The sequence below is a fragment of the Coccomyxa subellipsoidea genome (genome assembly GCF_000258705.1).
Source record: "Coccomyxa subellipsoidea C-169, whole genome shotgun sequence".
Lineage (NCBI taxonomy): Eukaryota > Viridiplantae > Chlorophyta > Trebouxiophyceae > Coccomyxaceae > Coccomyxa > Coccomyxa subellipsoidea.
Genome location: NW_005178021.1, coordinates 300,086 through 315,247, shown reverse-complemented (window position 1 = coordinate 315,247; position 15,162 = coordinate 300,086). Strand labels below are relative to the sequence as shown.

Here is a 15,162-nt window from a genome sequence, read left to right as displayed (position 1 = left end):
GCAACCAGGTTGTTCCTTTCGTTTCCCCTGTGTACCGGTCAGGCGAATAAATTTTGGCGAAGGTAGGGCTGCTTGTGCCTGTGGGCGTGTCAGATCGTCCCAGATTGCACGGGATGGATAGTGACTACGCCTATAGCAGCGCGGAGGACTCCTATGGAGCCATGGGGTCAGAGGACGAAGACTTTGACTTCGACTCTCAGGCTGAGATGGAGACGCATGCAAAGAAGGTGATGTTCCTTCGATTGTGGAGTACACAGATATTGTCATGCTGGAACAATAAGCAGCTAAATAGTTGCACTTTGCGAGGCACATCGAGTGTGGTAAGCAAGTCGTTTTTTCCATCGACGTGCAGGTACCGTACGTCGTTTTTAATGAGGAGCAGTTGAGAGCACGGCAGCAAGACGCCGTCAATGCAGTGGCAGGGGTGCTGTCCATAAGCGATGGCGAGGTTGTGCGAGTTTTGAGACAATTCAAGTGGTGAGCTCACGCGGCCCTATCAGTCTTGCTTAATCCTTCTACAAACATCATTGATGATGCACTTGTGTCTGCGCAACTGCTCTTATTCGACAGATCATTTGCTGACGTTTGCATATGTTTCTGATTGTGGCTTCCTTTGGAGAGACCAAGGGACTGACCATTCTCTATCGTGTTTCGTAGGGACGCCAACAGGGTGAACGAAGAGTGGTTCGCGGATGAGGAATCGGTCAGAAGGAAAGTAGGCTTGATAGCGGAGGCCCCACAAGCATCCACTTCCGGCAAGGTGCCTTCTAGACTCTGCCATCCTGTTGGGACACTGCAATGCAGTACTTAAGAATGGACTCTAATACTCTTAATGCCCCATTAAGCGAATCAATCAAAAGTGGCAGCCCCTGATTCTCCCATCTTGAAAAGATGATTATAGTGAAATTACTACTGCTGTGCAGGCGACATGCCGGATCTGTTTTGACGAGTTCGATCTGAAGCACATGCGCGCGGCCCGCTGCAAGCATTTCTTCTGTAAACCCTGCTGGCGGGGCTACATCAGCACGGCCATCGGCAGCGGCCCCTCTGTGCTGAGCCTGCGATGCCCGCTGCCAGACTGCCCAGCCGCGGTGAAGCCCTTCTCCTCCTTAGAGTCCAGCCTTAAGGGTCATATATACATGTAATTATACTACATAAAGATGATCAGCCACAGGCCATTTGCCAATTCTTGTGTTACTCAAAGACATAGAGGCCCAATGAAGGATTGAGAGCTGCGTAGCCACCATGGATAGAGACAGAATTGTGCTTGCGCAAAAAAAATATCTTTTAGCCAATGTGGAGATGCGCATGTGGTCCTGTTGCATCTGCACACATAGCCCTGTAGTGGGGATTCTTGAAAGGGTGGCACCATATGTGCCATGCATCTCTCGGATAGCAAAGCATCGCCTATTTGCCGCCGGTGATGGTAGAGGATGGCTGGGGACACGGCACGGCACGGCGCGGCAAGGCCCTGTGCATGGAAACCTGTTGCATTTTGGACAGGTGCCTATAATGTTGGCGGATCTCTATTGTGGCCTAGAAACCATCATGCACTCCTTCAGTTCTGTGTAACAAAGAGAACGCCACATGTCTAATGCCCCGTGGCGGCTGCCGTGCAGGTACCGGCGGCGGTGGTGAAGGAGGTGGTGAGCGAGTCGGACGCGCGGCGCTACGACACGTACGCCATGCGCAGCTTTGTTGAAGATAACGCGCAGCTCACCTGGTGAGAACTACGCTCCATGACTTTCTCCTCATAACAGCGGTCCTGCTTTTGAGGACTTTTTAAGGTGTTAGATTCGTTGCCGTTTAGACAGGTTTTGTCATTCTCAGGTGAGGGCAAATGAACAACTCAATCATGAGTTACATGGTCTCACAGCACGTGGCTGTGTGTCATCCCTGCTCTTGGGAATGAGACCTATACTGCATTAATGTTGCGTTAAGACTGCATTTGATATATGGCGAGGACCTGGTCCAGTGCAATTTGGTGGTGTGCAGTCTTACCAATCTTGCCCATCATGTGTCTCTGTCCTAGGGCCGACCACCTTTGGAGGAGATACAAAGTCTCACATGTATTGCCGTCCAAGCACAAATGTTATTCTCATCAGAGTGCAAACACTCACCATCGTTGCCAGTCAGACTGTGTGCGTGATGGCAGGTGCCCGTCGCCCGGGTGCGAGCATGCGGTGGAGTCGCGGGTGGAGGTGGGCACGGAGCCCATGGACATTGCCTGCTCATGCGGCGCTACCTTCTGCTTCCAGTGCAAGGAGGAGGCCCACCGCCCGGTGAGCCGCCCTTTTCCTCTTCTGCTTTCCGACCTCAAAGTTCCCTTCATGAGGTGTCCCTGAAGTCATGCCACACGCTGTTCCTCCATATCCTAGAGATGAAGGTGAGGACAGGTGGAACCTGTGTCCTACGGAAAGTGCGGGGAGCTTGCTGTGGAGGCAGCGTACAGGGCGTCCACTTGTTTGTGTTCGCGTTTCACGTGCCAGGTGTTGCATGGTGCAATGCAAGCATGGCTTGTTTTCTCAATTAGCGCATTGAGCTCTTTTGGCCTCTGGTCCGCCAAGTAGAAGAGCTATGTGATACGGTATGTATGCTTAGATTTATGTTCAAACCCCGAGAGTGCCATTGTCCCAATGCAGGTGGACTGCGAGACGGTGGGCAAGTGGATCCTGAAGAACAGCGCGGAGAGCGAGAACCTAAATTGGATTCTTGCGCACACCAAGCAATGCCCCAAGTGCAAGCGGCCCATCGAGAAAAACCAGGGCTGCATGCATATGACCTGCAGCCAGTGCCGCTTCGAGTTCTGCTGGCTCTGCCAGGGCTCCTGGGCCGAGCACGGCGAGCGCACCGGCGGATTCTACGCCTGCAACAGGCGCGCGCTCTGCTCTTATCGTCCGACAACATAGTGCATTCTCTTGGAGGCAATGCTTCGTGTGATCGTTACGGGTAACGGCTAGTGATCTTAGATATGGCATGCCTTGTCCTGTGAACAGAGGTGTTGCAGCTTGAAGCGCCACATACTGCGACCAAATAGCATGAGATTCTCCTGAACCACCGCCTCTGCTTGTAGAACACCAAATGAGGTGGTAACCTTGCCTGCCAGCCTTGTCAACCTGTCATGTTTGCAGCTTGGTGCATGCTCTTGCACATCACTTATAAGTCAGGAACGTCACAAAAACAACCTTTGGGCCCTCGTCAAGCCACCCTGGAAATCATAATGCTGTAAATGTACATGAAGCAAGCCTGTGCACCCTCTACACAGTAAATTGTCACCCCGCACACTGACATTTTAAGTTCAAATGCAGATACGAGGTGGCGAAGAAGAAGGGTGACTACGACGAGGAGGCGCTGAAGCGGGAGCACGCGAAGAACGCGCTTGAGCGCTACATGCACTACTACCAGCGCTGGGCCGAGAACGACCGCGCGCGCATTTCGGCCCTCAAAGCGATGGCCAACGTGATCGAGCAGAAGCTGGAGGGCCTCTCCGAGCTGACCGCCACTCCCACCAGCCAGCTCAAGTTCCTGCCCGACGCCTGGGCGCAGGTGGGCGCCATTCTCCTAGCAATTGCTGTGAAATGTCTTCTGTCGCCTAAGGCCTGCTGAGGCTGCTCGAATCTTTGTGCTTCATGCACACATATATGCTGGTCACCGTTGATTCGTCAGGGTGCCAGGAATTTATAAACCTGCATCTCCCTTTTCTCCTGCGCACATCGTGTAGGTGTTAGATTGCATGCCAATTCTGCTTGCTTCTCGGTCCTGGTGCCTGAGACCACTTCACCATTGCACCAGCTCTTGCATGCATAATGTTACACTTTAGCTAGCATGTGGTTGCCAATCTCTGGAGAGGAGTTCTCGACATTACAGACTTCTTGCTGTTTGCGAGGAGGTTTCAAAGTCTCGTATTTTTCTGCAGTTTGCTAGCTTTAAATTTGCTTTCACTGTGCAGGTGGTGGACTGCCGGCGCATCCTGAAGTGGACCTACGCTTTCGGCTACTACCGCTTCGGCGAGCAGGCGCTCGGCTCCAACGGCGCCGCCATCTCCGCCGACACGCTCAAGCAGCAGCAGGAGTTCTTTGAGTTCAATCAGGTGCGCGCACCTGCAACAGATCTCAATGCTGCTTTGTATGTCGTGAAGATAACCAGAGAATGAAAGCTAGATGCCCCTGAGGTGCAGCTTCAGGCGCCAAGTAGGACTCTTACAGTGCCACAGTGTCACCACTAGCAGGAACAAGTAGAAGTCACGCTCAGTACCTGGGTGGGTAGCGCTTGAAGGCACGCAATTTGACTCTCTTTCATGCAATACGTCCAAGTCTCGCTGCCTTGGCCGTCTTTTGTGGTCTTTCTGAGGCCGTGGGCAGCGTCTGCTTGCAGCAAGCAGTCACGGTCCTGCCGTCTCAAGAGGTACCACAATTGCCGCCAAAGGCAGCGGGTCTTCTACCCCAGGGTTACTCTTGCTAATCCCGGATTGGCGTCCTCCCAGAATATATCATCAGCACAGGCCTCGCTGTATCTTGGATGCTCCACTGAGCCCAAAGCATTGAAAAAATAATGTTTGCTGACCACTTCATCCCAGATGTTGCTGGCTTGCAGCCACACTTTCTTTCAACCCCCTCAGGGTCTGGCGGTATGGGACTCTATACATATGTAGAAGGCTCCCTAGAGGGACAAAATGGTGCAATTCTAGGGGACTCCATGCTAAAATTCAAAGCCCCGTGATTGCACATTGGTGTCATCTGGCTGGTTGCTTAAGGCGAGAGGATTGCGCATGATGCGTTCCCTTCTGACCATGGGAGCTGGTGTGCTCGCGTGTGCAGGGCCAGGCGGAGTACTTCCTGGAGAAGCTGCACGGGATGGCGGAGAAGCAGGTGATCCAGTTCCTGGAAGGCAGCGCAGCCGCGGAGAGCTGGGGCAAGTTCCGCGAGACGCTCATCGGACTCACCGACGTCACGCGCAACCACTTCAACAAACTCGTGCAGGTGGGGGGCGCTTCCTGCTGCCCCATATAAGATGGCCCTCTAAGTTTAGGGATTATGGTTCGGTGATTACGGCTTAGGATATGCCACGTAGCCTTTCGGTCCCATGGACTCGCATGGTTTGCTTTGCCCAGCACAGCAGGTCGCACTGTGTGCGCGTAATGAAGAAGCAAGCAGCTCGACAAGGCTCACGCTAGGTGCGACAATGCTAACATATCGATTCTTTGCTCGCGCGCATGTGTGGTGTCATCCAACATCTGGGGCTGAAGATTCAGCACTTGTTCTTTGTAACCAGCAGCTGTGCTGGGAAATTGTTCTAGCGTGAGGCAAAATTGCTGAACATAGGGATCGACCCACAGTGTGACGTTTTCGAGTACCACTGGTGGTTGAGAGCAGCATGGCAACTTGCTTCCCTGGCATATGAGGGGGCTGCGTTCACTTACCTATCTCTCTAGCTGAAGATTCGTCAGCGCCCGCTAGTTTGCCTGTCATTACAGACTTGCAGATTGACTTGACAATGCTCTGACGAAACCAACAGCCTTCTGTCGATACCGCTGCTCTAACAGTAGACACCAGCGCCGTGACTGCCACGACCTAGTGTTGAAAGGAGCCCCTTTCTCGGTCCAATGCTCTGACAGTGCTTATAGCGCGCCAATGGCTAAATAGACCTTCGTTCCCTTGCCATGGGCACAAATCCGCTAGGTGTGCATCAATAGTTGGGCCCTCATTGGAGGCACGTGATTATAAAAGAAGCTCTTTGACAATAAATCCTGCTTGTCACGCCTGCTCCCAGGAGCTGGAGAAGGGGCTGGAGCAGATGCTGCATGCGTACGGGGGTGACATGGACACAGACGACGCCGAAGGTCCCTCTCCCCCCGCACCCTCCGCCGCGGCCAAGAAGAAGGCTTCCCGGCCCTCCAAGAAGGCCCGCGGCGCATCCTCCAAGGGTGCGTGCTCTTTTATAACCCGCAGAGCTGAGCCCTCACTGAGAATGAGGAAAACCACGCAAGGGATAATACAACAGAGGTGTGATGGAAAGTTTCTTTAAGAGGAAGGCAAGCCGCCCCTCCTAAAAAGGCCCCCGTCGCATCCTCTAGGGGTGCGCACCGCTCTATTCTGCTCTATTCTGCTGCACTCGAGAGATTGGGAACCCAAAACAGTCGGAGGGAATGCTTACAATGGTGTCTCCCCGTGGCCCCTGCGCTATAGCATCAGAGTGTTCTGGCACTCAACCAGCAGCGCACACATTAACATTTGTATACCTGACAAAAACGCCCTTGCCCCGCCCCAGCGCAGCCTCAGCTGAATAGCACAGCCCCACGTCGTCACATCGCGCACGCCGTTGGCTCCAATACCCTCTCTTATTCTGCTGGTCATCAGAGCCTCACATTGCGCCCTCTGCAGGGACTTGACAACATTTCTGGATTTCCTGAGCAGGCGCGTCCGGCAGCGGCGCAGCGGCGGCTCTGGAAGGGGGCAGCGACGGAGAGGGCTGGGAATTCTGGCATTGCACGGCCTGCACCTATGTGAACCAGGACCCGCGGCGCAACACCTGCGAAGTGTGCGACCACGCGCGCCCCCACAAGTGATGCGCGCCGTTCTGCAGACCCTTGAAGACCCCCCGGACCGTATAATCGAGGGGCATGGGGGCTGCATGAACACCTGCAGGGGTTGGAGCCGAGCGCGCAGGCACAAGTGACGGCACAAGTGACGCGAGGGGCTTGGCGGCTCTTACAGACTTACCTGGCTCTATAAGGTAGGGGATTTGGGTGTGTGCAAGGCCCCTGCTTGGGGCCTTGTACGGACCCATGGGCTCTCTGATGCAGGGGAGTTTGCTGCTAGGGGTCTGTGTGAGGGCCTGTGCAGCAATAGCTCTTGAGGTGTAAAGTTGCGCATGTCTGCTTCAGCGACTGCTGCAGTGCGATCGCTGCCAGCTGTGCTCGCCTGAGCAACAGTGATGTATGCCGCTTGCCGGCTCCTGCAGACGCCTAGGCCCTTTAATCGATGGGAATGCATGCCTTGGGTCTGTGTAGAGGCCCTGCCAGGGTGAGTGGTTGCGAAAGCCTTTGCAGCTCTCCTAAGGCCGGGAAATCTATTCTGGGGGCCTGCCAGCAAACGGCTTAAGCCTCCAAGATTGCTGATTGATTGTTCCCAGAAAGCCGCTTGTGTGCTTCTGCTGGGCTGCAGGAGCAGCTTCTTCAGAGGCTTGAAAGTACCTGTGCTACAAGAAGAGCTGCCGCTCAGGAAAGTGGCTCTGTCCCGAGCCCCCGGGGGAGTGGGTCCGCAGAGCTGGCCAAATTTTCAGCATTGCATGCATGCAACACGTGCAGCAAGAAGTATGGTTGTATATATGGCTGGGGAGCTGGCTGAAATGCCCAGCAAAGAGAAATGCCCAAAATAAACGTTTGCTTCTTCATGTATCCCTGTGAATATTTGCAGGCTGCTGGTTTTAGGGGACCTATTGTTGATTATCTTGTACTTTAAGCTGTGCACAGGGGATCCTCTCTGGATGCTCATATGGCCCTGCCTTTATCTTGGGGGATTCATAATAACACATCGACACTGCATGCTTGCAGACATCGTTGTCACAGCTGTGTTGTGCTAGATTGTGATAGAAGCAGGTGTGGGTTGTCTTGCAGAGCTGGCCTGTGGGGTCACTCAAGAGAGCATCTCCAAGTATGTAAATGGTCTTTCTTGGACAGCCGAGACAAACAATTCCCCTTCATCAGAAGCTATCTGTATTGAGCGGTTTTGCTCTCCATTTTACCTACAGGTTTATCGGACATCTGAGCGGGCATGTCCTTGCACAAAACTCTGCCCCTCTATTCCTGATCAGTCCTGCAATATGCCATGGCACAGACGCCCCTTCATCCCACAAGGTAATTGAGAGCATCCAGATGTGTTTCCCCTTGAAAGATATGACTGTCCAGTTAAGACTGGGGGGCCATTGAGGTTTAGTGCCACGTGCAATGCCAGTATATGGTATTACAGTACCGAACATCCCACAAGGGCGGCCCAAAGTTGCACGGGAGTCCAAGGGTGCGTTCACACGAAGGTTGGGGAAATTCCTCCAGGTATTTCGATGCCAAACAAGCAGTCCAAATTCCTAGGGATTCTGGGTGGGGAATGTAGTTATTTTGGGTGGAAAAATAATCCCTACCCTTAGGGCATTCTATTGCACGACATGCAAGATGCACGAGGGGGTTGTGGCAGGATGTATGTGCAACATCTTCATGATTGCTTCTTGAAAGAAGCTCCTGACCGATACACAGTGATGAAAGTGACTTCAAGGTGGTGGTGACATTTTGCACTTTTATTTATCTTTGTTCCTGAGGACGCTTGTAGAACCCAGTCCGTCTCTTGCAAGTTGCATCCAATCTCCTGGGAGTCAAATGATGCGAAGATTTATCACTAATATTACTGGTTGCACTGACACTGCCGCTGCCAGCACCGCTCCCAAAAGCAAAAGAATTGTTCTGAAGCTTGATGTTCTGACATCAGGACCTAGGGGTATAGAATACTGTGTTGATGTGTACGGTTCAGCTTCCCTCGTGAGGACTATCCGGACAGTCCTCACAAGGGAAGCTGTACTCTACATGTAGACTTGTGCACAAGTCTAAATGTAGCCTGGATACAGTACATCTCTTTCTGTAGGAAACAGTAACTTCAGGAAAAATAGGAAAACTTCCTTTTGCACCCTCGGCCGGGGGTATCGAACCCCCGACACTGACTCAGAATTGCTTGCAATCTGCATGGCCAGTCTCCACGTCATATGCAGCAGTGGGTCAATCTTCCTATGAAAGACGCTATACCAATTATGTCGGGGGATAGAATTTCGTCCATTGACTGTGGTGAAATCCTCCACAAATTGGCCAGCTTCTTCACCACGGGATATTGCAACTCCACAACCGACAGCAATTTCCCCACTTCGCGCTTGCAACCTTCCCAATTATGCCTAACAACTAGTCCATTTTCCCTTGACATGAGCCACACCTGAGGTGCACACATGACATGTCCAACATGGGTACTTCCGTTCTCTCTTCACAGAATTTCTCTACTCCCTTCCACCCGCCTCCGTCTTTCTCCCTTTGAACAAGTGCTTGCCGGGACGGGCCATCTCCCTTCTCTTTTGGGGTGTCTTCTCCAGTGGTCATGAGCCGCCGGGCTGCGGCGGCCAGTTGCCAGGAGGCGGAATGGCCGAGCGGTGCTTGCGCAGCGTCTGGTGCATTTGCGCAATCCAGACCTGGTAACCGCTCGGATGGCACCAGTGCGTACAGTCATCCTTCTCCTGTGAATTACACAGCGAAGTCTTGGTCAGGCCGCAGCTTTTATTACAATGCCCCAGCAGCAACCCTCCAAAATCTGCTCACTATTGCCTCACCAATCTGTGCTGATCCCGGCAAAGAGCGCATGCGGACTTCAGGCCAAAAGAACAGCGATTGACAGGTGCAACAGTCAGCATGGAAGCTGCGCGCACCAGGCGGGCGAATTATCTGCGACAAGAGCCTGAGGCTGCGGTGATTCACCAAAAAAGTGCCGCAATCCTGGCACTAAACAGACTTGCAGGGGAACCACATTGTACTGGGCAGCAAGTGGAACTAATGCAGCAGCCAGCAAAGACTCAGGTTCCGGCAGAGGATGCAAGTCTGGTGGTGATGAAACTCCCGAGGTGATGAAAGGATTTCAAAGGTACAGTAGCAAGGAATGGGGGGGAAGCTGACCTGGAAGCTGTGGTGGTACTGCCAGAGGGGCACACTGAGGTTCCACGTGTGCACGATGGGAATGCCCAGTTTCTCCATCACAGGTAACGTCACCCTGTTGCGCCAGCCACCCTCCAAAATCACCTGCACATTCATTGAGTTCAATTGAGCCTAAAATTTCCATTTTCCATTTGCCTGCTTAGGGATACAAACTAAGTGCCTCGCCTTGATCTGATAGCGCTGGATCCTGAGGTGCCAGCTTCGACTCATTACTCATGCAAGGACTTGGCCATGTAGGCAAGTCTGTACAGGCAGATTTGAGGAGATCCTAACCGCTGCTGAACCGCGTACAACTCAGCAAGGCACAATTCCCTTACACAGACAATCTTTTACTTCTTCAAGAAACAGGTCTGTACAGGCAGATTTGTGAAGATCCTAACCGCTGCTGAAAAATGTGAGCACTGGGCAATGGCACAATCCTTAAGCACAGACAATCTCTTGCTTCTTCAAGAGACATGGTGCAATGAACAGGAGTCTGCGCCCAGCTTCATGCGCTGACTAATATGCCTGCACGCAATTTCCTGTGCAAGCTGATGTGCTTCTGTGAAGCTTTCTAGATTTCTCCAAATTTTGGCACAGGTTCCATATCAAAAGCAGTGGGAAGGCTTCTGTGAAGCTTTGTAAATTTCTCCATTTTTTGGCACAGATTCCATATCGAAAGCAGAGGGAAGGCTTCTGTGAAGCTTTGTAAATTTCTCCAATTTTTGGCACAGATTCCATATCAAGAGCAGTGGGAAGCTGTGCTGCACCTGCATGGCCGGGTCGGTGGTCTCCAGCTCGTTGGCAGGATTAAGCGTCACCAAATCCATGGCCTTGCAGTTGAAGCCAGTGTCATCCGCCCTGGGCTTGGCATCCACGCAGCCATCACACTTGTAGTCCCCTGCACAGCCGATGCCGCCGGGTAAAGAGATGCCATGCGATTTTATCATGCCAGCCTCATGTACAGATTCCAAGCATGCGGAGTCTTGGCTCACATGTTCAGACCCTCATCCTTTGCAATGACAGCGTGGCACCAGCGCAGCAAAGATGCCAGAGACGATCAGCAACATCGGTCACAAAAATGGGCTGTGCCACTGGCAACAGAATTGGCAGGCTTGAGCATGCTGCCATTCCCTCTTGCGCCTTCAATATCAGCAGAGCCGCATCATAAGTGGCCTCCTGTCATATCTTGAGCCCCGCCACTGCTTTGCGCACTTCTAGACCCCATGGCATTTGTCGGTGTCACAGCCATAATGACACTGGGACTATACATCCCCTAGGAAGGGGAACTAGGAACGAAGAGCATCCTACTACAAGCCGTCTGAGACGTCCAAGACAGCCTTGAGCCTGTGAGGTGGCGCACCCGTGGGCGTGTCAAAGTGCTGTATGGAGGCATCCCGCCAGATGGTGAAGGGTAGCGAGTCCCTGAAGCGCTGGTAGTACTCGGCCCACATCATCACATTGGCGGCCAGCTCCTCGGCCTTGTTGATCCAGACCGCGAAATTCAGGATCATTATGTCGCTTGGCAGAGCGCCAAGCCGTGCAAAGCGCGGCAGCAGGTTGGTCACCAACCAGTCCCCCATGTTACTGCGGAGGACGAAGGCACAGGCAGCGCTCAATCACAGCACACCATGATCTTCGTTGTTTTCTGCTTTTATGTAGAGAGGACGTGAATTGCACGGCAGCCCGTTCTCCCTACTTGGCACTCGCAATGTCTTGTATGCACCATACGCTTGTCATACTTTAATGATCTTAGCGTTCAAGCATGTGGGAGCCCGGCAGTCTTTGGAACATTCTCCATGCATACATGGGGCAGCCTTCATGACTCCCTGGGGCCCAAAAGGGAGTCAGGAAGCCTTAGAGAGATTGCCACGTATGATGGAGTGAATCCTCAGCATCTCACAGCCCCCTGGACCTAACAGACCTTATTGAAGGTGTCTCCAATAGCTGATGCATGGTTCCAACTTAACACAACACAAAGCCATACCCACCGTCCCCGAGCACAAGTAGAGAACACTTTTGACAACCACGAGGCCTGACTGCTCAGCACCGTTGCAAACATAGGAAGATTGGAAGCTTCTCAGCTGATGTAGGCACTCACCTTCGCACATGGCAGATGCGGCTCTGCTCTGGCAGCAGCACGCACCAGCCGCCTATGAGGCCCTCGGTCGCGCCCTTGTCGGCTATGAGTGTATCCAGCGGCTTGGTCTCCAGGTCCCAGAACTCGTACATGAAGCACTGCAGCGCCCGCATGAACTCCTGCACGCGGAGTGACGTCATCATATGAGTCACAATTGCGAGCTACCTCTTGCTGACATCAGCAAGGAGCACCTGGCTGCAGACTGCGCAAGATGACTGAAGCTTGTCTGACAGAGATGTCTACTGGCGCCTACTGAGGGCTGCTGCAGTGCCAACGTGCCAATTCAGTGTCACAGAACTGGATTTCTTCTGAGCAAGTGATGCTGCTCAAGGGCAGACTGGTTGAAAGAAGGAATCTAAAGGAGTAAAGCAAAGGGGGACATCCAAAGCCAATTGCGGCGCGGCGGCACAAAAGTACTGGAAGTAGTTGAATTATATACAGGTGCCATGCAACAAAGAGCATGTGGCTGACCTGCATCATGGAGTCGCCGACGAGCCACAGGGTTCGCCCCCGGATGTAGGGGAATAAATCGCACGGCGTCAACTCCAAGAGCTCCCGTGACCCTGGGGCGCCCACCTTCGCCCTGCGGCCCAAACAACCATTTGGGTATTCAATGTGTTACGGTGCATTTTGGGTACACACTGCTGTTTCCAGGCTTCCTTTTGGATGCCAGAAGGGTCCGTGCAAGCCCCAGAATCCTCCTTAGGAGCCAGAACATTTCCCGGTGGTCTCTTTACTTGCCACACCCCGCAACAGTCCCATTGCTAGCATGCACCCAAAGAATACAAATCCATGACGTTTTGATCTGATGTTCATCTTACATTCTGGTGCAATCCAAGTGATTGGAAGCGTTTAAATCACCAGCAGGCAAAACACCAGCTGGACAGTCGGTCCCGTAAAGCAGCATTTAGCTTGTGCAGAGCAGGTATGGGAGCATGCACGCTGCTGTGCGCAGACCCAAGCAGACCGCAGGTGGTTGATGACCTGAACATGTACTCCCTCTAAGGTGCAAAGTAGAACTTTTCACACCCCAAGCTGCAGCAGGTACGAGTGAACTGGAACGGTATATTTCCTAACGGTGCTTTAAACAGCACTCCAGGATCTAAAATACTACGCGCACCTGTCTAGGAGCGTGTCGAAGAGCAGCTGCTGGTCGTGGGGTGGGCAGCGGGGGCCGTGGCTGCGGAACTGGCAGAAGTGCGACCACAGCTCGTCTTTGTCGCAGTTGACGCATCCCGGCCGCTGCCGCTCCCCCATCAGGTACGGCCGCGCCTCGCCCCGCGCCATCTCATCGTAGTGTATCCTGCGCACCAGTCACCCGCGCTGAGTCAGCCATCGGTGAGTCAACCCCTGGTGAGTCAACCTTCACCTAATCACTCAGACAGCACAGCCTCTGCAGCTCTTTGCAGGATTTCCTGCGCTTGGTAAATCGGCCATCGGCGAGTCACCCAGACAGCGCTGCAGACATGCAGCTGTTTGTTGCATGTCCTGCACATGCTCCGCTGAGTCAAGTCCCGATGAGAATGCCCACAAAGCGCGGCAAATTGTATTATATCAGTTGGTTATCTTGCAGACCCCCGCATGGTCTGCTCTAGGAGGAGTCATTTAAAAAGCTCTGCATCTCTCTTGATATCATCTTGAAGTCACCGCGCCCACGTCACCCATTCAACAATATCCAACATTGCAGCTCCCTGCCGCTCCCGAGTGCGCACAACATGCTCATACCGGCTGAGAAACATCCAGCAGGTGCAACACTGGCCAATATCGTAGCAGCTGAGAATGGCGTGGTCACCTTTGGTACACCAGGGGACAGCTGGCGTTGAACCACCTCGGCAAATCAATGGCCGCTGGCACCGCGTGCACCTCGCATTTGCCCTGCGCCAAGAAAATTCGAATTTCATTTTTAGGGTGTAAGGTAGTTATTCCGCCCAATCTAGAGGAGCATCGGAGGAAATGTGTCCCATGCTTGTTATAGCCTGCCCAACCATATCGAGCTGTATAAAACAGGGGCTGGGGGCTCGAAACAACAGCAAATGCACAGGTAAAATGAAAAGTAGAGACATGAAAGTATTTAAGCAAGTGCCTATGTGCGGACCACTCTAGTTGAATTAAGATGGACCACAGCTTGTAAAAAACACTCCTACTACATCACGTAATAACGTTCTTTCCTTTCAGAAACATGTTTGGAGGCACCCAAGGCTCATAGTCTTACAGGCGGTCTTCCACTTGTGTATCTAAACTAACTTATTTCTGATGTGTCTGCTTTGGGTCACGACATTGGCAGTGCAGGCTGGACTGTTAGCAATTGTCACACACACACACACGTCTGTACTGGTCAGCTGTGTGAAGCTATGAGAAGGTTCAGAATGCGCGTGCTCGACGCACCTCATCTGATTTGACACAGTCCCAGAAGCCTGACATAGAGAGCAGTCCCAGGACTAGCACGCCTACTACTGGCAGAAATAGCCAGTTCCGCCGGTCGAGGCATGCCTGCACTAGAGGTCTCCTCCCTGTCGCCTTGTTAGCCTGCACAGGAGGCACACCTTTTGATGCTCCAGTGCTCTGCATTGCATGCACTGATTTCTTGCAAGGCAAGTAAACATTTTGAATCCCAATGCGTGTCTGACCATGGCTGTGATGAAGGATTGCAGCCCTGGAGACAATAAGCAGATGCAGCAGACTTAGAGATAGGGGGGCAGTGCCAATGTTGGGCAGCAGATCAGTACCGTGGCAGTGGGAAGCATGGGTCGATTAGGCGACCTAGTAGTGAGGATCGCAGGGCGTCTCCAATGTGTTAGCACCATCCTGCAGGCAACAAAGAGTCTCTGCATAAGATCCACTTAACGCGCTGTGGCCAGGACGTTGGGCCATTTGAGATTACGACTGAAGAAAAACAGATTGCAGGAGGTTTATCAGGAGAGCAAGTCACTCACCATACTCAAGCTGATGGACCAGACTTCATCCTTTGGACGTGATATTATTCTTTCAGGCTGAAATTACATCAGGTAAAATGATCCTCAGGTAAAATGTCATTCTGCAGTTTGACAACGCAGTACCGAATGGCGTTTTCAAGGAATTTGCCCTCAAGGCCCCCAAAGAAGACACTGTGATGTGTACTTCCTTGGCCCTGCTATATGGAATCCAGCAAGTCTTCCAATGCAAAAAGAACCGTATTATAGATAAGCAATTCTTCAGATATGTATTGCGCAGATCTGTTCTCGGATCGGGAGCTTAAGAGACCCTCCCGCTCAGGTGGCTTTCTGCTGCACTATTGAATCAGGTTGTTGCTGATATGCGATATTGGAGT

At 52.6% G+C, this 15,162-nt stretch overlaps 2 protein-coding genes across 2 annotated transcripts; one reads left to right on the top strand and one right to left on the bottom strand.

The window, feature by feature from the left end:
- Nucleotides 1-113: 113 nt before the first annotated feature.
- Nucleotides 114-5,009, top strand: COCSUDRAFT_38516 (IBR-domain-containing protein; the record flags this gene model as incomplete). The annotated part of the gene is made up of 10 exons (XM_005643158.1): nt 114-227; nt 353-477; nt 658-715; nt 924-1,091; nt 1,620-1,723; nt 2,156-2,282; nt 2,643-2,875; nt 3,309-3,546; nt 3,950-4,090; nt 4,818-5,009. 10 exons carry the CDS (start codon nt 114-116, stop codon nt 5,007-5,009), a joined length of 1,500 nt encoding a protein of 499 aa, XP_005643215.1.
- A 4,117-nt stretch (nt 5,010-9,126) lies between these two features.
- Nucleotides 9,127-14,791, bottom strand: COCSUDRAFT_45154 (hypothetical protein; the record flags this gene model as incomplete). Its single annotated transcript, XM_005643157.1, has 10 exons — nt 9,127-9,264; nt 9,698-9,820; nt 10,486-10,616; nt 11,079-11,302; nt 11,817-11,974; nt 12,327-12,438; nt 12,976-13,158; nt 13,648-13,730; nt 14,241-14,381; nt 14,789-14,791. The coding sequence occupies 10 exons, from the start codon at nt 14,789-14,791 to the stop codon at nt 9,127-9,129; spliced, it is 1,296 nt and encodes a 431-aa protein (XP_005643214.1).
- Nucleotides 14,792-15,162: the final 371 nt, after the last annotated feature.